This window comes from Vulpes vulpes, chromosome 7, assembly GCF_048418805.1.
Source record: "Vulpes vulpes isolate BD-2025 chromosome 7, VulVul3, whole genome shotgun sequence".
Classification (NCBI taxonomy): Eukaryota; Metazoa; Chordata; class Mammalia; order Carnivora; family Canidae; genus Vulpes; species Vulpes vulpes.
In genome coordinates this window covers 113,019,461-113,041,400 of record NC_132786.1, presented here as the reverse complement: position 1 = coordinate 113,041,400, position 21,940 = coordinate 113,019,461, and the positions used below count along the sequence as shown (strand labels likewise).

At 40.1% G+C, this 21,940-nt stretch overlaps 1 protein-coding gene across 2 annotated transcripts in view; it reads left to right on the top strand.

Moving 5' to 3' along the window:
- Positions 1-21,940, top strand: part of AOAH (acyloxyacyl hydrolase) — a 160,167-nt gene that overhangs the window by 87,723 nt on the left and 50,504 nt on the right. For both annotated transcript variants that reach the window (XM_025985823.2, XM_072764737.1), the window contains one exon: positions 6,740-6,831. In XM_025985823.2, coding sequence (XP_025841608.2) covers positions 6,740-6,831 — 92 coding nt within the window. The remainder of the gene's footprint in view (positions 1-6,739; positions 6,832-21,940) is intronic.

The following is a 21,940-nucleotide window of genomic DNA, read 5'->3' as shown; positions in this document are numbered from 1 at the left end:
TGCCTCTCTCTCTCTCTGTATGACTATCATAAATAAATAATAAAAAAAAAAAATTTAAAAAAAAAAAAAAAACAAAATCAAATGAAAGGACACTTTTGTAACATGATAGGCATGCCTCGTTGTCTGTTCCTGGCCCTTAGAAGAGTTATTTTTTCTGTTTGTGAAAGAATTTGTTTCACTGGCTCCACGAGAGAATTGAATTGTGATTATTTCAACATAACAGTGGGACACTTTAAACTCTTGTTTTCTCAGTTTTATGAATTTGGATACAGTTCTTCAATCACTCTGGAAGCAGTGATGGAAGGAATTGAATTCTGTGGAAGAAATCCAACTGCACGATGCATTTTCATTTGGTACGGGGCAGTTAGATAAATGCATCCCTCGACTCATTCATTGAATTAATAAATCATGGGGTTAGAGCTTAAATAATAAATAAAAGGAGAAAGAAGAAGAGACTAAGAGGAGCTGACACGGTAAAAAAATAGATAAATAAAAAGAACTATATTCAGGGAAAATGATGAAAGATTGTTGCCTGCCATTCTGTCCTTTTTATATTCACTGGTCACATTTTTCTAGAAATCTTTATTTGACTATTTCTTCACTACCCCCATCAAGTTTTGGACTGGCACAGGGTTAAAGATGAAATGCTATACCTTTTCTCTGAAAATCATTTATTTAGCTCTAACTGAAGTCTAAATGTGCCTCCAATAGGCCTCATCCCGGGAGCTGAGCAGTTATTGTTACCGGTCCTAACAACAGCTAGAGCAGTAGATGACTGGCATGCTGGCTGTTTGGGTTTGTTTGAGGGAGATTTTGTTGGTCTTCCCCACACAGAATATGATGAATTTGGCCTTGGAATTTGGCCTATGGAATTGCCAATACTTAAACTCTTTCCCCCCTGCCCCTCTTTGCCTGGCTCCCTCTTAGTAACCTCATAGAATTCACATGGGAGAAGGTTTCTTTCAAGATTCCTTCCCTGACCCCCACACGTGGGACAGGTATCCTTTCTAGCACTCCGGACTTCCCTGTCAATACTGCCAACAGCTAACTCTCATGGAACACTGGCAATTCTGAACTTTCTACATGGATTGTCCTTTCCAATCCTCTCAACCACCTGATGAGATCGGCATTATTATTAGTCCATTGCACAGGCAAAGAAACTGAAATACAGAAGAGTTAAAGCAAGTCATCAAGCTTGGAAGTCTTTATTTCCTAGACTATGAGCTCCCCCAAGGAGGAACTTGTGGTGACCTAGTACAGTGGTGAACAGAGCGCCTGGCATGGGCTGGCGTTTGATGTGTTTCTGTCATTCTGTCTGTCTCTTTCTCTCTGTCTCTGTCTCTGACTCTCTGTCCCTCTCTCTCTTTCTCTGTATGTTTAATGACTTAACAGGGCCACCGGGATCTCAGTAGGAGACTTATTTCACTGCATATGGAATTCTAAAGTTTATGAGTCAGACTTGGAGGTAAAGTACATTCTTGAAGCTGTCTATGTCAAAGCTCATGTGAGTGATGCTGCCTGACAGAGTTAAGTCTGAGATTGCAGAGGCAGAAACCAGATGAGACACACTTTCCCCGCTCTCCCAGAGCTTCATCTGCCAGGCCACACCGGGAGATAAACCTCCAGATCCGCAGTGTGTGTTGTTCTCTGAGGATGCCTTCCCCTGGCAGCTGTGAGGACAGAACAGGCCCCGGGAGTACGTGAGTGGGGTGTGTATGTAGGTGTCTGCATAGGGTCACATATCATTGCAGCATGCGTGCCCACAACATTCATTCTGTACTCTTCTTAAGTTACGCGTGGCTTCCATATGAGAGAAACAAAGAGGAAAAGATGGTGACCACTCACAGGTTATCTATAGATTTCTGAACTTTTTACCCAAAGCAGTATCCCAGAGACCATCTGCTCAGTAGACACCCAGGAAGCCTCATTTTCAACAACTAGCAAGCCCAGTTTAGCCAAGTGTGTGATTCCATGAGATTTAGCAGCTTAGGGGAAAAGCAAAGAGCAGATACAAGTGGGTTACTGAACGCCTGCTTTGTTAGGACTCCAGCCTGCTCCGAGCCTCTCTCTCTTCCTAGTCCCACCAGAACTGGGTTCAAATCCCAGCCCCCTACTACCAGCTCTGTGACCTTGGCAAGTCGCTCAACTCCCTCTGAGTTCTGTTTGCCATAGTTTTTCCTGGGTCACACACTGGCCAGTTTCTGCCCCGAAAATACAGACTCCTCTGTGGCCCAGAACCAGTGGCAGGAGATGCCACCAGAAAAGGGACTTTTTCAATACCTCCAAGTAGGTCGGGGCGTGCTCATTCAATTTACTGCTATTCTTCTGAGCCCTGGGTACTCACTCCTTTTTTGAGAGGCAGTGTCCAGCATCTGATACATGGTAGTTGCTCAAAAAGTGTTTGTAGAAAGGAGAGAAGAAGGAAGGAAGAAGACTAATCCCTGCCTCACAGAGATGTGTGATGAAGCTAAACAGTGTGTATAAGTTCCCGTCTCAGTGCCTGGCACGTGAGGAGACTTCATTATTAGTTCCCGCCCCTACTCTGGCCTAAAATGCCAAAGTTATCTGGGAAATATAGCACAGGCAAGGATCACCAATGGATATACATTCACTTATAGAATCTATTCACACATCAAAGCCTAAAGGAATGAGACCAGAGCCAGAAAATCTGTCAGGGTCAAGGAAGGCCCCTAAAGTTTCATGACTTGGTATTCCTATAAGGAAAGGCACTAAGGTAGTGACAGTGTTAAGAGGAGGAGGAGAGGTGGAGGTGATGAGATTGAGATGCAAGCAGAAGGCGGGGAAGTAGGATAGCCGGCCTTTGGGATTGCAAGGCTGAACACAGGAGGACGGCCTCATCCCCACCACCTGCAGGACCGCCCCGCTCCTAGACTCCGGGTCCCAAAGCTAAACGGATTAAGCAGTCTCTTGATTTCCAGGCCTTGAGATTCTTGCTCCATCATCCAAAGACTGACGACCTCAGACCTGTTTTCTTCTTTGAGTAAAACAACAAACCCCGTCTACTTTGAGAGTTTAGTTCCTGGGAAATAAACTTTAAAATACTTAATTTAACTGAAGAGGATATTTTTCGTGTCTTTTTTCCAAAGGAGGTTAGCTGCAGAGTCTTCTAAGTGACTTTATATTATTTGAAAATAAACAACTTAGATCTAACCCATTTAACAGTATTGAAAAAGGGAATACACCGTGCACATTGTCCATAGCATTGCTGGATAGGGAAGGCTCAAATGGAAACAGTGAAATAAAAGCACCAAGAATATTCCCTTTATCATTGGAGGGGAACCAACCAGATGAGTATGTGATTGATGCCATTACTATCTTTCTTTCTTTTAAGATGGTTTTAAGAAACCCAAATATAAGTTGCTTGTTGAAGTTAGGGCTTAAAATACACCCAAATCCAAAGTATTGTGTTTACTGAATATGCGTTAAAAAATGAGAGCCAATGTCCTTTCTCAATGCATGGAAAGGCACACACACACACACACACACAGAATAATGTTAAAATATTACACGAAAATAGTATATACATGCCAATTATGACATAAAAACATTTTATATCATTGTAAAATCAGAAGACTATCTGAAGCAATGCAGTAGCTGGCTAAGTGCTCACTGGGTTTCTGATGCTTTTTACAAACTGAGGAAATTTTTCTTGGTAAATATTAAGTCTTTCCACATATGTACATTTAAGGTACATTTAAGACGAGTTTCCTGAGAACATAAATGCTCAAGAGGAGTAAGCAGGAGTTGATGAGGGAGATCTTAATTTGCATCTTTCCTGCCTTAAATGCCTGAAATATCTTGGGTATAATGTTGCGTGAATAAGGCTTTCAGTGTGTAATGTGATATGACTTAAACATTCTCTTTTTGCTAGGGTCTATAAAACCTTTGCTATTAAAGGCCATTACTTCTCATTTTTATCTCCCAAATTTACTAAGGTAGAACAAGTATGTCGAGGCTTCCATTTGTCTGCTCAAAACCCTTCTATTATCTGGCAATAAACTTCACCTCTCTTAAACCTGGGACAATCCACTTGGAAAGGGACACCAGGTGATCCATCCAAGCATGATCCTTTACATAGTGTCCGGCTTCTGCTTGGCAAACTGCTCTCCTTACTGCCCTTAAATCCTCCCAACATTCCTCTTGAAGTAGATAAAGTAATATTCAACAGCCATCAGAGATACCAAAACTGATACAACGGTAAAGCTCCATCTTTGCCATAACACCGTAAGTGAAGTCTACAACACTTAACCAGGAAAACAGAGATGTGCATTATTTCAGGGTTAATCAAGTGACCAGGAGAAACCTTTGAAACCTGGTGACCTGACCTTCCTGGGCCTTCCAGAGCTCCAGTTGTGGGATACAGACCCACCCTGGTCCCTGCTGTGATTCAGCATCAGCTTCATCTGCTCCAGCTTAACTCCTGGTGGGACCGATTCCAGGACTGGTTGGGGCCTTTTCGAGAGCAGCAAGAAGTCCCGGCTTCTCCCAGGTATTTGAGATCCATTTCGTCAGATGGGTCCAGAGAGACTGAATTGAGAGACCCCACTTCCCAAGGTGAAGCTGCCCGCCATTTCCTCGCCTGGCATTACCCCTCCTTCCACATCTGCTCTTCCCCCCACTGGGAAGATAAACACCTTATCACCCACCCCTGATAACGGAGCTGGATGGAATATGGGAACCACTTCCAATGTGTCATATCCAAATGGTGGAGTTTTACTGTATTGATAGAGCCAGACACAGAAGTCAGAGCTCCTGGATTTCTAGAGTAAAGCCTTTTCCTACTTTGCTGACACGCTTCAGAATTGCCATCCCCTCCTTTATTGCTCCAGGCTGGAGAGAACATCAGACATATCTCCCTGTGCTAGCAGGGTTCCTGTCTAACTCCCTATTAAAGGGAGAGCCGGCCTGTCCAGAATCAGAAGCCTAGTTCCATGCTGGGTTGGTTCCCCAAATCCGAGGTTGTAGTTATGCAGATGACTGATTGTGGTATCTGGGAGTGTCATATCATTCTTTTAACTTCCAACATATTCTATAGGCTTCTAGCTTACTTCATAGGGTGCATGAATTCTGTCTACATCTCACAAGCCACCTGCTTATTCATTGTCTCCGCTTAACACATCTTAGGAGTTTCAAACATCCTGTTTGTTTTTCTTGTCTTCTCTGGAAGAAATGAATATTCTCAGATCCTACAGCACACACACATTTTAAGCACAAAGACCTAGGGAAAAAGTAAGATTAAGAAAAAACAGAAAATGTTTGATGTATAGTGACAGGAGAAACAGAAACCAAAGCGAGAGTGTCTGACTAACAATAATGGTGGAGTTTTGAGCAGAAAGTGGTGGGTGCCTCCTGCTAAGGGCGTGACAAAATGCCAGTCACTGGAACTGTATGGTGCTTCAAGACTCATCAGGAGCCTCCTTTGCATGACCTTGTTTCTGCTTCTTTGATGGAAATAAAGCATAATTCATACATTATATTATTATATAATTAATACATAATTATTATGGTTATTAATGATAATACATCAGTTGTTGCGGATTAACATGGTTAATCCCAAGAAGCTATCCTTCCCACTCACCTCTCTTCCACTTCTAGCCTACCCTGCACTGAAAATCATACTTGAGATAAGAATAAGGATGGGGCCCTCATCCACCTCCCTCTACATCCACTCCCAGCCCCTGGCAACCACTTTTCTACTTTCTATGAGTTTGACAGCTCTAAATACTTTATATAAATGGAATGATACAGTATTTATATTTTTTGCATAACTGGATTATTTCACTTAATATAATGCCTTTAAGTTTCACCCACATTGTAGCATGGGTCAGAATCTCCTTCTTCTTAAAAGCTGAGTAGTATTCCATTGTATGTAGACACCGCAGTTTGTGTGCTGAAACTCAAATTTAACTGGGCATCCTTTATTTTTATTTGTTAAATTTGGCAACCCTATTCTGAACACATCAGTCAAGATAAGCTTTCACTAGAAATTAGACCAGAGTAGAGGTATGTCCCAGAAGGCATTTATAAAAGGAAAAATAAGGAGACATCATTTTCCTTCTGTGATTTTGCACAAACCATAGAAATGTGGTTCAAGTGAATCCCGGTTCTGTCCACTCTTCATCAGAAGTTCTTGAACTGGAATCTGTGCAGGAGATGCAGGGGATCTGTGAACTCCCTGAAATCATAGGCCATGTTGAGTATATGTGGATCTTTGGGGGTAAGGAAGCCCAAATTAGATTCTCAAAGGTGCCCAAGACTCCCAAGGGGGTCAGGAGACACTATGTTTGAGGGCATAGCTTTGAACTCGAAGAAGCCATTTGTGTTGGGGGCTTGAGTATTATTACTCTTTAGATGGTTAATTTCCTGAATATCTAAGCTAAAATGTGGAGAAAATCTCTGCAAACTTAAGACTGGAATGTTTACCCATCTACTGGAGCAACCCCTTCAAATGAGAGATGAGTTAGATGAGTTATAAGCTGCCATGCATTTCGCATCTTTCATAGAAGCTGAATGGAAGCCAGTTCATGAGTGATGCTGATCTTTGTAAAGTTTCTGATGATAAAGAGGCATATCCTTCATATATGTCAAAGTTCCTTAAAGAGAGAGAGAGAAAAAGAGAATGAGAGAGACAGAGAACAATGTCTAGGCAATGGATAATCTTACTACCTGTAAAAAACAAATGACTGTTTTTATAATTGCCACTTTATTTTTTCTTTAGAAATCCTTCATCAGTTTACCAACAGCTCTTACCAATGAGCTCAACTGGCCCCAACTCTCTGGCACTACTGGGTTTCTGGACTCCATTAGTGGGTATGTATGTTTGAGTACCTTTAAACATTTCAATGTATCTATGTGAGAAAAGAACAAGAGATGGGGCTTGCTCCCAAGATGTTGAAATGGGAATTATTAGGAATTGCTTCTAGAACATGAGTAACATACAAGAAACCCACCGCTGACATAGAGTCCATTATGCAGTGGGATATAATGCAAATTGTATTTTATCAATGCTAGCAAGGAGGAAGTATTCCTGCTGCAGGGGCTCTGGAATTGACCTCTAATGGAAAATACATAAACACATCACCGAATTTTTCTCATTCAAGGGGCAAGGATGTTTATTGATTATTTACTTTCAGAAATTAATATTTAGAAAGGTAATGGCTAAAATTAACAGGCAAGTTGCAAGATCCTAGAATCACCCTGGCTTTAACGCTCTGGATTTGAACGTAGAGAGAATGTATGGCGAATCTGAGTGACGCACATACCCAATTTGCTATGTGTGATGGGTGTTGACTCAGAGCATGAGGACAGCCATTCATAGGGTAGCACCCCGTTTTTTAAAATATAATAGAGGACATTATGTATCACGAATAATTTATTTGACTGTTATTAACTTCACTCATTCATCTACAAATGCTTATTGAATACTTACTACCTAATCAGGCACAGATGCTATAGATGTTTCAAAGGGAAAAAGACTTGACCTGTTTCCACAACCAATTACAACCAAACAGGGCAGATAAGACCAAATACAAATGATGATAGAAGAGAGATGTGCCAAAAGACAACTCTCAACACAGAGCTACAGATTCACTATGAAAAAAAAATACATAGAATTAATCAACAGCCACTTCTTTTGTTAGGCAAGGGGCCCAAACCTTAAAGGATTTATGAGATTAGGGTAATAAAAAAGGTAGAGAAAAAAAAAGGTAGAGAAGAGGCTAGGAAGGCAACCAACCTAAAGGAGAGGATACTCATAATTATGTAGGAATCATCTGTAAATGTAGGGAAAGCAGAGGAGATGTATTTTCAAGTGTAGATGTAGGTTTTCAAGTTTAATCATGTGAAAAATTGGGTTAGTATAACAATACTAACAGTATCAGTGATAGGGAGAGTAAGATGTAACCTTCACGAGGAATTCTCTATATACCAATCACTGTCCTGAGTGTTACGTAGAGATTTTTCTCATTTCATCTCTTTCTAAGGGAGGTGGCTTTAATTTCTGCATTTCACAGTTGAGGAATCTAAGGGTTAAGTAGACAGGTTAAGAAACTTGACCAGGGTCCCACATTAATAAGTGGGATGATCTGTCATCATGGAACCTGGTGTCACACTGTACCAGAGTGATTTGGTGAGCAGGATCCGCCTTGCTGCCAGCTCCCAACCTGTATGTGCTGTTTTTATTCCACCTGTGGGAACGTGGAACGTGGCTCTCTGGAGTCTTTGTCACTTTGTCTGAGAGCGCCACTATGGACTGGAGAAATGACTAAGAACTAGAGGAGCCCTCCCCTGGGGACATGTGGTGTGCATCACCTCAGAGGTCCATCACGGGGCCCCTTGGTAGAGCGCCCATGCTCTCAGTGGTCTGGGGCTCCCTGAGCACCAGCCTCAGCCCCTCTCTCCTCAGCTGCACCTGCTATTGTCTTTGTCACCTGGAACACATCTAGAGATGGCCCCGCTGGAGCAGCTTCCTGGAAGAAAAACTCTTTTTGATCTCCCCACTGCCAACATTGGAACTGAGAAAATAATATTTCAGTGGCTTCCACAATCCAGCTGTGTATAAAAATACCTGAAAGTTTCTCTAAATTAAGACTTTTATAAAAAAAAAAGACTTATGACAATAACAAGGGGAATTCATTATGAGTGAGAAGTGGACCTAGTTTATTATCCTTTTAATGGAAGCTTAACTTTAAGTTGAACCCTGTAAAATGCAGCTACTTTTTGACCTAAAGTCTCACAAAGTTGTCGTGGAGGAAATACCAGTCTGATGTTTAAAATTAATTGCCAAGTAGTTTAAATCTTCCCTGGAGTCATCCAAAGAATGAAAGACTCGACTCGCCAGGCCCAGCTGAAATGAAAACTCATTTCCTCATTTCTTTCCGCTTATAGCTCACACTCACCAATAGGTACGCCGCATCTCCTGCATCGAATTTTCCCAAAAACTCTACCCCAAAATGGTTCTTGCTCCCAAGCACACTGTTAGTTCTTTTTAGGGGTTTTTTTTGGGGGGGGAGGGGCGGGGAGGGAAGGGAGTGGAAGGGGGAGCCAGTGTCCTTCCTCCCTTCTGTGTCTCTTCTGTCCTCACACTACAGGTTTGCTCCCTTCTCAGTGAGCAATCCCACTAGGCCTCCAGTCACATAGCCATGTCCACTGTCATCCCATCAGAGCCCAGCAGGCAGACAGATTTACTTAGGAGAAAGGCAGTGGAGAGAAGGGGAGAGGAAAGTTGCCAGCCTTCAGGCAGTCCTGGGTTATAATCTTTATAAGGGCTATGCACAGACCTTCTGACACCATCTCACAAAGGAAGTGCCCGTCTCGGTGCATTTTAGGTAAAAATCACTCCCATCTTGAGCTAGTCTGTGCTGACTTAGCACCTTCTAGTATTAGACTCTGTGTTGCCATTTACAAAGACTCAGCCTGCCTGTGCAACTCCTTCAGTGTTGACTCTGAGTACTGTCCTTACCTGTTGTGTTCCTAAGAAGGTATGCACCGCACCCAGTATGCTGTAGGGTAACCTGCCCTGCTGGAGCTTTTCTCTGTGTTTGTGGGGCCCCAGGCTATCTAGTTGTCTCTCACCAAGTGCTCTTTTGCCACCTGTTTCTGTGTGCTATGCCTGTGTTCTCTGCCACCCAGCTGAAACGGGAAAAAATATATTCAGTTCCTTTTGATAGGAAAGGAAATTCTCTGTCTGGAATCTGAGTTGCCGTGGATTCCCCTGTTACACAGACATATAACAGCATGATACTCGTGTGTCACCACTCTGGATGCACCCCCCCACCCCAACACCCAGCAGTAGGTCCTGTTAAACTATCTCTATAATCTCATGCAAATTATACGTGCAGATAATCTATGCTGGGCTAATCTCCTTCTTAAAAGATTGAAGATTTAGAAAGTGTATAAAAATATTAAAGAAAGATTAGAGTATGATGAAGATGCTCTTCTGGTGGAATCAGGAGAATAAAAAGAATATTGATCCAGAAGCAGCAGTTGTGAGCCATGTAGGCCACTTCCACAGGCATTTTGAGCAAATGTCCTTTTGAGTCCAAATGCTTATCAACACAGGATAGGATTTATTGATTTCTCCATTCGACTGGATCTCTAGAAAGTGCTTCCTATTATCTGTGATCGGCCTCATGCTTTGTGTATTAACAATGTTCTCTGGAAAATGTATCTTGGAAAGCAAAAGAATGCAGTTTGGGAGAGAGAATGGTTGCTTTCGTTTTCTTTTTCCAATATACCCTTCACCCCTCAAAATTTAATATCTTTTTTGTAAGATAAATGTAACTAACTGAAATCACATGCATGCATTAAAAGACAAAGGCAACCCCTTACTTTTACAAATCTTTACATTCTGGGGAGCCTGGGTGACTCAGTTGGTTAAATGTCTGACTCTTGATTTTGGCTCAGATCATGATCTCAGGGTCCTGAGATGAAGCCCCATGAGATGGAGCTCTTCACTGAGTATAGAGTCTGCTTAAGATTCTTTCTTTCTCCTTCTCCCTCTACCTCTCCCCTGCTGCTAGTGTGTGCTCTGTTTCTTTCAAAAAACAAACAAACAAACAAACAAAAACAAAAAACACAAATCTTTACATCCCTCAGTTGAGTCAACATTAACAAAAATCTGTTCTCTTGATTCTCAGACTCCAGAAAATTCAAAAAGCAATATCCTATAAAACCACGTGTTTTATTTCATTTTCCCAATATGATTCAGAAAGTAATTGAATGATTCAAAGCCAAAAACAAAAAACAAAAAACCCACCTTGTGAGGTTGGTAGCTTAGAGGCTGGGAACCCGATAATAACTAACATTGGGGAAGAGAACTACAGCTGTGAGTGAGAAGAAAAAGATACTTTTTAAAGGATTAAAAATAGTATTTCATGTTCAGATCACCTTTGAAAGCAATTAATGTATGAAAAAAATCCTATGTAAGTTAAAGAACCCAAGGCCCAGTAACACATATGGAAATATGGAAAACAATACCAAAATTCAGGAAGGAAGGGCTTTTGGTTTAAAAGCAATATCTAAAATTCCAGAGCCCTGTCGGTGGGGTGGAGTAGAAGGAAGACCGTGTTTACAGGTACAAGGGTTCTGGTTCTTTATGGCCCTCAGTGGAATATATAGCATCCTTTGACTAGACTGAAGTCAAGCTGTACCTAGACATCTCTAAAGTCCTCCCCCGTGTTAAGCTCAGTGGCTATAGGGCAATGTGTTATTAAAGTCTACAACCTACCTCATGATGCTGCTTAATTTTGAAGCCTTGGATGAAACTTTTGGGGAAATATGCTCCCTTCTCCCCACCAAATATGCTTTTCTCCACCCTTTAAGTAGCTGTGCCTTCAGACAAGACCTGGCTTATTTTATGGGTCAAACATTCTAGGAACCATGTGTCTCTAGGGCCAAGGTTGCTGTGACACAAAGTTTGAGCCCTGCATAGTAAGCCCCGTACTGTGTGATACTGGGTGCTGGACCAGCTATTAGTTATATTGGCACCCCATAATTCTCTTTATGGGTACTATTTCCTCCAAGCAAACCTCAGAAAGGGAAACCTAACTCCAAACCCTTAACAAATATAACTGTTTGAACTCAACTACACCTAACCTGAGCATTTATGGCTGTCCTAATCCCCTTCTGAAATTGAGGCCAGGGATGGTCCAGTCAGTAGAGTTCTGCAGGCCAGGGATAAATGGTAGAGAAGTCCTGTAAAGCTGGGAGACAGAGAGGACTAGGGGTAAAAACAGGGTAGCAATCAGAGCTTTAAAAAAAAAAAGGTGAAGTTAGCCACAAAAAACCATGAAAGCCAAAAGAATCAAGAGCAATTACTGAAGTTATCATATCAAGTTGGAGGGATAAGAGTGAGATCAGTAGGTCAACATAAAAGGATGTAAACTACATGGAATTTTCTAGAGTAAATATTGCACCCTCTGCCTCTGGCTTAGATTTGCTATTTGGGGCCAGAAACATAGCACATGCTTAGAAAGAAACAGACAAAGCTATTGTGAAAAGTGGCACAGTAATGCTATTCAAGGACATTTAAAACACATCTTTGATGAGAGGTGTCCTAGAATCTGAGTGTTAAAGGTTATCTATTCTCTCTAACCCAATAGACATTATATGAGAGAACAATTTTGAAAAGCAGTGTATAATTCCAAACCAAGTCACTTGGGGTGTTAAAAAGAGAAAATTGGAGAGAAGGGATTTGCAGCTAAGATTTGCTAACCTAATTTCAGGTTTTAAAAAAAGGCATGTAAGTACTAAACAGTAATGGGCTTAATAACCTTATTAAATCCATTATTCAAAAATTACATGTGATGAAAGTGCCAATGATTAGCCATCTTATACTTATACTTTGAAAAACAAATAATTAGCCAGAGAGTTGGTCATTTGATGTTAGCCAAGGCTGATTGGAGTGGGTTATAGTCTATATCAGTGATTCTCCAAGTGTGAGCCATGGGCTGACGCGAGGTGGGTCTCTCAGACCTTTTCAAAGGATCCACAGGGTAAAAACTATTTTCACAACAGAACTAAAATAGCATTTGTCTCTTGCTCTGTGCAGCCATTTGTACTGATGCGCAATAGCAATGGTGGATGAAGGCGCTGACATCTGAGCATGAATCAAAGTGGTGGCACCGAACTACATTAGTAGGCACGGTGTCTTCACCCCTACGTGGTCCTGGTTTTAAAAAGATGGGGACATCTGCCCCTGAAAAGTTCACCTATAAAGCAGAACAATTATTAATTTTATTAAATACATGATTTTTAAATAATTTCATCTGATGAAATGGGGGATATTCATGAAGCACTTTTGCTGCATAACAAATATGATTGTCTTAAGGAAAAGCACTTGGGTAAGGGAGCTGAGAACTATAGTCCACTCCAATCAGTTTTTCATGGAACACCAGTTTTATTGAAAAGAACTAGAAAATAAATTAAAATTATTCAGATTAGATATATGGCAGATATTGTATCTGAAATGAGAGAACTTCAAGGAAAATAAGTGACAGTATTGATTGTTAATCATAAGATTTGAGCTTTCAGAGAAAATTTTGAAATTTTAAAAACTTGCATTTTCTACTAAGAACTTGACAGCTTCCTAATACTCAAAACCTTTCTAATAGATATGTAGTGCTAGCAACAAGGATGATTTTCAGTATTGTTTCATAAAATGTATCTACATTTAGAATATCCGGATAACTCAGTGAGCTAATATTTTCTAAATGACCAGTATATGATATGTAAAACCATGAATGGGTAAAAGATCCATTCAAAGTACAAGATAGACCAATGCATTTTAATGTAATATGGTGCAAAAAAAGTCCATTGATATAATTTCAGATTCCACATTACAACTAATCAGTCTTTAAAAAAATACCACATCTCAAGGTTTGGTGTAGAATCAAAGAAGGTTATCCATGCTTGCCTAAAAAAGATATTAAAATGTTACTTCCAAAAAATAAAAAATAAAAAATAAATAAAATAAAATGTTACTCCCTTTTCTGACTACATATATGTTTAAGATGAGATTTTCTTCATATAATTTCATCAAAACAACATATCACAACAGATTTAATGCAGAAGCAGAGATGAGAACTGAGCTGTCTTCTATTAAAGTTAGACTCTAAGGAAAGTTGCAAAACTGTAAAATGATGCTATTTTTCTCACTAATTGGAGGAAGAATTGGAAAATATACATTTTTCAGAAAAAAAAGATATGTTACTTATGTTAACATGTAATGAGTCTATTATTATTTTAAATGAATTAATTGAATAGTCTTTCAGGGGATCCCTGGGTGGCTCCGCGGTTTAGCGCCTGCCTTTGGCCCAGGGCATGATCCAGGAGACCCGGGATCGAGTCCCACATCGGGCTCCCTGCATGAAGCCTGCTTCTCCCTCTGCCTGTGTCTCTACCTCTCTCTCCCTCCCTCTCTCTCTCTCTCTCTCTCTCTCTGTCCCATGAATAAATAAATAAAATCTTTTGAAAAATAGTCTTTCAAATTTCTAACTTTAATTTCTAACACATAAATATTGACAACTATAACTCACATAAAGAAAACTCTCTGGGTTCCTAAGTAATTTTTAGAGTATAAAATGGTTCTGAGAGCAACAAATTAAGAACTTCTGTACCAGGGAGTGAATATGAAAAAGAAATGTAGCTGTGGACAGAGGCTGGTGGATGCCAACATGTAGAAGTTTGGGAAGAGAAGATAAAGAAGGACTAGCTCTCAAAACTAAAGAAAACTAAAAGTGTTCGGTGTCCTGGAAACCAAGGGAGGAAAGTGTTTCCAAGGACAAGTGACCGTTAGCCAAATGCTGCCAGAGGCAGAGGAGAACAGGAACGGAGAAGGAGCACTAGGTGTGCAGGGTGGTGATCAGGGGAGACTGGCCAGAAACGTCCCAGGGGGCAAGATGGAAGCCTGATTGCTGAGAGCAGTTTCCAGGAGGTAATGAAAGTAGTGAACATCAATAACTCATTTAACAACTTTCACTATTAAAGGGAACAGAGAAAGGGTAATGGCTGGTGGGGAATAAAAATCAGGGAGAATTTTTAGATGAGAACTCCTACAGCATGCTTTTAGTTAAAGGAAGATCCAACAGGGAGAGAAAGGTGGATGAGGGAAGGAACCAGGTCCTGGAGAGGGCAAGAAGGGTTGCAGTGTAGGGGTGAGGCACTGCCCCTCAGGCAGGAAGGACCATCTCTGGACGCTGTGGCTCCTAGCCAACGACTCTTTCTGCCATACACTGACAAATCTCTCCTCCTGAAACAACTTCTCCCTTTACTCATTTCTAAATTTTCACTTTTTAATTTAATTACTCAAAGCATGTATACGTTTTCATCTTACAAAAAAATATTGACGTACGTAAAGTAAAAAAACAAAGGTTGGGTGCCTGGGTGGCTCAGTCAGTTAAGTGTCTGCCTTGGGCTCAGATCATGATTCGTTAGAGTCCCAAGTCAGGCTCTCTGCTCAGCAGGAAGTCTGCTCCTCCCTCTCCCTCTAGACCTCCCCCCTGCTCATGCGCACGCGCTCTCTCTTTCTCATGCTCTCTTTCTCAAATTAAAAAAAATCTTTAAAAAAAAAAAAGCCAAAACTTTCCCCCAATTTCATCCCCTATTCCAGGAGAACGCTGTTACCAATTTAGTGTGATTTTGTTCAGATCCCTTCTGTGCAATTACATGTGTAAATTAGTGCATAAAGAAATAAATATTTCATAGGGATTTCCCCATAAATGGCATTATATTGTGTATAACATATTGTAAATTAATGCTTTGCTTTAACAATACTTCTTGAAGCACTTTCTATTCCTGTGCAGTTCTGCGTGGCATTTCATAGTATGGGGTTTCTTTCTCCTACTGATGGACAGTCAATTCCAAATATTCATTATATCCAGTAATGTCATACTGAACATTATATAGTTCTCTTTATGAATACATGTGAGGATTTCTTTAGGAAAAAAATGGCTAAGTCCAAATGTAGACATTCTTAATTTTTCATAATCCCTCCAAAGAGACTATCCCAATTTATATTCCCACAAATAGTGTATGTGAATACTTGTTTCTCCACATCCTCACCAATACTGGATATTGCTCAATTTCTTTAATTTTTTCCAATCTAACAATATTTTGCTGTTATTCTAATATGTGGCCTCCTGGTTCATAGTGAGTTTGAGCATCTTTTCGTGGGCATTTACACCCACCTTTGTCTTTTCTAGTTACCCTGTGTTCATGCTTTGACACTCACCACTCAGGAGTCCGTTCCTTAGACAGCCTCTTTACGCCAACCCCCATCTAACTGGATGATTCTCTCCTGTGCTGTTACTGTGCTTCTCCAATACCAATGCCACCTCACCTGCCACAACTGTTTATGTATTGTCTCTCTACTCCACCCCTCCCACACCAGACTCTGAGCATCTTGAGTACAGGAATCAGGCTTGCCTTTGTTCTGTAGCCCTAGACCCTGACACATTATGTGGCACCATAGAAGGTACTCAATAAAAGAATTACTGAATACATTCATAATGATACCACTTTACATTTGTAGAGTGCTTTACAATCTACAAACCTCCATCCCTTGCATTTTCTCAGATTGCCTAAATCAAATCAGATTTGCAGGAATTAACATTTCAGGAAAAACGCTAGGGATAAGGGAGGAGGAATGTAAACAGCATGAATTGAATCACCAGCTGCATGATGTGATGCATATAAAAATAAATCAGTGTAACTTAAGCCCTTGGACGTCTAAGTGTGTTCTATAATACATATTCTATAAGAAATTAGCAGATCATTAAAATATTAAAACGACCACATGGTCAACAAGTTGGAGATAATGAATTTCAAGTAACATATCAATTCAGTAGCCAGGCAGAAGGAATAAAACAAAGGAGAGATATGCTAACAAGTGAATTGGTCAATAATAGATAAGCCAAGCCTCAATGTAAAGTTTTGCCCAGAATGATAAAATTGTGCAATCTAGGCTGATCAAAGTATGGAAAAAAACCCAAATTTCTCTAGCAAGTTTCCTATAACCAACTGAACCTGAGATTTTTAGGCTGTCTCCATGCTCACATACAGATCACAGAAATAATTCATCGATATTCTGCAAACACTGTTCTGTGAAAGACTAATTCTACAAGCTGTCACACACATTTTTCAAATCATTCCTGGGTCAACTAGCTTTTGGAAATGCTGCTTTGAATAAGGACAATCACGTTTATTCAGTAGAAGCTAATAAGAGCCTTTAATAAGGGGGAAAAAAATCTATCTCCAAGGTTTAATACAGAATAGTACCTAAACTTACTTGACCACAGAACTATGTAGAACCTCCCTCTCCCCCCATCTCTCTCTCTCTCTCTCTCTCTCTCTGTGTGTGTGTGTGTGTGTGTATTTTATGAGGAAGATACATCTCAAGAACCTGGTGTTTCACAGCATCTTTTGAAAAAGGCTGTTTAGATTATTAAAACAATCTTTTGTGCATCACAAGTGATCTTTTTACCTTTCTAAGCATCCACACCTTAAATCTCTCAGTTTTATCATAGGTTAATATTTATGCTGATGCAATGGCCTAGAATCAAATCTGAGGCCAAAAAAAAAAAAAAAAAAAGCCAGCAGGGAAACAGTTATCACTGCTCCAAGCTCTGAGGACAGAAGGAAGAATCTTAGTGGGAGGTTAACCTAACAGGTAAGAAGCCTTGTCTGAGTACAGCAGCTCATGAATTATTGAACACAAAGCCCATGAAGTCTATTTCCCTGCATTATTTGCTGCTCCAAATTCAAAATCTATCATGCTGTCTGACTAATCTTTTCATGTCTGAACTCCTAGGACCTCCTCTATAGCCACCCTCACCCCTGCACACACCCCTGCATAATTAGCCCATTGCCAGTCTTCCTGAATACATAACAAGCTGTATTCTCTGCCTGTTTAGCTCTCTCTGAGAGATTGTTCCATGATGTGGTGAATTAGAGGTTACACAGGGATCTAGTATCAAAGGACTAGAAGGAATTTTAAAAGTTCTTTAATCCATCTCCCTGGCCCCATGCTGGTCTGACTTCCAACCCACATCAGAAAGAGAACTATCCATCCTTTTCTTAAAATTCCTAGCAGTAGCGGTCCCTGGATAAGGACTGCCCAGTCTCCAAATTATTCAGTTTTATCCTAATTCACTCCCCTGCCCTAACCCTTCTCATCAGATGTTACCGTTTATCTTTCACTGACCCTGCTGCTGGTCTTCCACACCCTAGTCTTTTTTGTGTGTCTTATCCCCTATGATGCAACTTAATTAGGATTTATAAGCATTTATACCCAAACTGGCAGTGCTCTGCAGAGAGTCAGAAATCGCCTCAGGAATTTCACCAGGACCTGATACACCACTGTTGCTTGCATTCCATACTTGCTTTATCCCCCAAACCTCTGACATGCGACCGCCTCTCTCCACAAAGGTTCTGCTTTGAGTCAACATAGGAGGTGATGATTTTTTTTTTCAGTTTTAAATCTACTCCTTTAATTTGCATCATGCTTGAGGCTCATTCTTGGTTTTATTCTTTGTTTTGTTTTGTCTTCCATTTGTTCATAGTGAAATTGTGAGTCATTAGAAGGCTGTCAGAGAAAGGGTTTTTTGCATGTTACCTGAACCCGCACTGGGGAAAGCAATCAGTAGACATTTTGTGTGAGATTTACCTATTTTGAATTTTGGTGTTAGAAATCAAAAGATGACAGTGTGTCTTCACGTGAAATGCCTGTACTTCCCTGCAGTAGACAGAGCTGGTCAAAGTGGGAATTTAACATGGCGCGTTTCCAAGCCAGCCCTGAAGGTTGAGGATACCAGCGTCTCAGGCATTGAGGATGGTAAAAGGAAGAGAACCTTCAAGTACTTCAAGTACTCCTCCTTTGCCCCTCTCAAACTACACTATCACTTCTTCTGCCAGCCCACTGGACTTGGTTTTAACTTGGTACAACAGAGGGAAAAGGGAGAAACAAAAGGTCACGCTGAGAAAATTGAGTCTAAGTAGGGATAGAGGAAGAGAAGGGGGGGTTGGGGGTTCTAAGCCAGAGTAGTCAGCACAGTTAACCTTACTATGCACAGTATCCTCGGTTTCTCCCATTAATTCAAATTCAACTGACCTTCTACACAGATGACTTTCAATCCAGCATTCTTCTCAGTTTGTTAACGTCTCAAAAATATTGTGCTATAGACTTCTCAAAATATTGTATTGATTTTTCTGTCTTCTCTGGATTCTTGAGCACTCCATGAAAATTCAACCCCTAGAATTTATAAAACAGATTATGCATTTGAGGTAGGATGAAAGAAAACATTATCTTTGATTATGTGAAATATTTTCTAATGTCTAGTACAAAGCATTAATCTCAAAATTGTGCATACTATTTCTCGTCAGAAATGTTAATGAAAATATTCCTGATTGGCAAAGATTTTGTATCCTTGTATCCTTGTAAAGAAAGATGCAACTAACTGTATCTATAATATTAATATCCACACTATTTACTCTCCATGAGCAGGCCATGAGCAAAACAGTATTTTGGTACATAAATTCCATTTTTAGAATTATCAAAAATAGTTATGGCTAAATATTGGTAAAAATCATCTTCCCAGAGGAAAATAACCCCTCTTTATTGACCATGAAATTATTTTAGCATTGAACTCAGATCTAATGTCCATTTCCCATTCGCTTTTTTCAAAATATAATAAAATAGTCAAAGCAGAGGGCGTAAATGATGCAGAGTATAGAGCATTCATTTCAGGCTTCTGGGTAAGATAGCAGATTGAACAAAGCATTGCTTCTCTCCCTTGAGAAACCCCATTAAAATGACAGTAAATGAATTGGTCTACAAGGACAAAAGAACAGGGAGATCCAACAGCCACAAAGCATTGGAAGCCAGAAAGCAGGACAAGAGGTAACTGACCTAGTCGACTCAGAGAGCTGCATCCTAATCTGGCAGAAGGGAATGTCAAGAAGCAATCCAGTTTACACTGCAGACTCCCCAAAAGACCTGGGGATCAACTACATATGGTAGCTCTAGAAATGGAGGTGAGAGTAAAAATAAGTGTCAGTTGAAAGATTACTGAAGAAGCAGTTAGATCCTCAGACTCTCCCAACTTTACACAGGTGGGCAGCTGCCTCTCCTTACTGTGGTATAAGACTAGAAGTTTATTTTTCTCTGGAGAAAGGATTGAAAGATAAATTTGAGAATATTCTCCAGAAAATAGGGCAAAAAACAAAGATATAGAAAATAGGGCAAAAACTAGGAACATTAGAAACCAGAGCCCAACTGACCCAATATACAAATAATAGGGGTTCTAAAAAAAAGAAAGAAAAGAAGAAATCATCGATGAAATAATTCAAGAACATCTCTCAGAACTGAAAGACCTGAATTTCCAGGTTGAAAAGGTCCATCAGTGACTAACACTGTGAATGAAAATAGAGCCACACCAAGTCTGTCATCACAACATCGGAACTCTTTGAACAGATGCTGCTGTGGGCTTTCAAAGGATCAAGACACAGAATAGCTTCAGACAACAACACTAGGAGACCAGGAGCCAATGAGCTGATTCCTTCAAACTTCTGAGGGAAAATGATTTTAACTTAGAATTCTATAACCATCTATTCTGGTTATCGATTGTTGAGTAACAAAGTACTCCAACTATAATGGTTTAAAACAACAATCATTTTCATTATCTCTCACAGTTTAGGGTATCAGGAGTTCAGGAAAAGTCTGGCTGGCCAATTCCTCCTCTCCAGGTGACATTGACCATAGTTACTCAATGGTATTTACCTACTGGCTGGATTAGAGGGTCCAAGATGGTTTCACGTACATAACTGTTGCCTGGGAAGGAGCAGTTAGAAGACCGGGTTTAGCTCAGTCCTTCTTCCTTTCCAGATAGGGCCTTTTTTAAAGATAGACTTTAATTTTTGAACAATTTTAGGTTTATAGAAAAACTGAGCAGAAAGTACAGCATCCCTACACACTCTCTCTCTCTCTCTCTTCAATTCCCTCTATTATTAACATCTTACATGAGTGTAGTACATTTGTTTTAAATGAAGAACCAATATTTACATATTATTCTTGACTAAAGTCCATAGATTATCTAAGGGTTTGTTCTTTATGTTGAACCTTCCATGCACTTTGACAAATGCATAATGGCATGTATGCACCATTACAGTATCATATAGATGAATTTCATTACCTCTCCCCCCCAACAAAAAACCTCCTGTGCTCCACTTATTAATCTCTTCTCTCTCTCCTCACATCCCCGGAAACCACTGATCTTCAACAGTTTCCATTGGTTTTGCCATTTCCAGAGAATCATGTAGGAATCATACAGATACAGCCTTTTCATATTGGCTTCTTTCACTCAGCAATATGTATTTATGGTTCCTCCATGTCTTTTTATGATTTGATAGCTCTGTTCTTTTAACTGCTGAATAATAGTCGATTGTATGGATATACCACAGTTTGTTTACCTATTTACCTATTGAAGGACATTTTGGGACATTGTGGTTACTTCCATTGTAGGGTCCTTTTACATGATGTCTCCAGCAGGCTTCTTAAATGGTAGATCAGGGCTTCAAAAGACCAAAATTGCCAGACATCTTAAAAATCAAGCCATAACTGGCACAGAATCACTTTTATCATACTCTATTGGTCAAAAAAGTCACAAAACAGACAAGATTTAAGGGAAGGGGTATCAAAGATAATGAGGCTATCTCTAATCTACTACACTGGTCAATGAGAAACTCTGTTGCTCTTGGAGGCTTATTTACTTCTTCCTATTGATTGCTTAGCAAGAAGCTGATTCATCAGGTTTGGGACTACGTCTATTTAACAAAATAATCACCTATACCATAAATCTGTTATTGTTACATAGTGACTTATAAACACCAGAATCCTCTTGCCTACAAGAGGATTCTAAAATATGTAGGGTATCCTAAATACCCTAAAAATATGTAGGGTATCCTAGATGTGTCTAGTCTAGCTTTGTCTTGTCTAAAAGACCTTTCTCTAAGAAAATGAAAGTTCAGGGACCAAGTGAACACTGTTAGTTCTCTTCTTGAAGTTTTCCCCCAACAAGTCTTATTAACCGCATTTATGTTTATACTTATGATGTAAGCTCTGTTCCTGGGCCTACCTTTACCTCACTAAATCAAAAACTGGAAACATTTTTAGATACACAAATGTTAAAAAAAAAAAAAAGTTACTTCCCCCACATCCTTCAAAAGTTACTTACAAACATTCTCCATGGGAAAAAATTAAAATGTGGTCTTCTAGAAAGTAAGTAAGTCAGGAAGAGGTGAAGAGCATCCCCAGAATGATGAAGATGGGGGCTCCCAGGATATCTACTGAGCACCAGGGTGAGAAGGCATCAAGTCCAGAGTAAGCAGGTCAAGAGGTTTCAGGAGAGTTTTCCACAAGACAAAA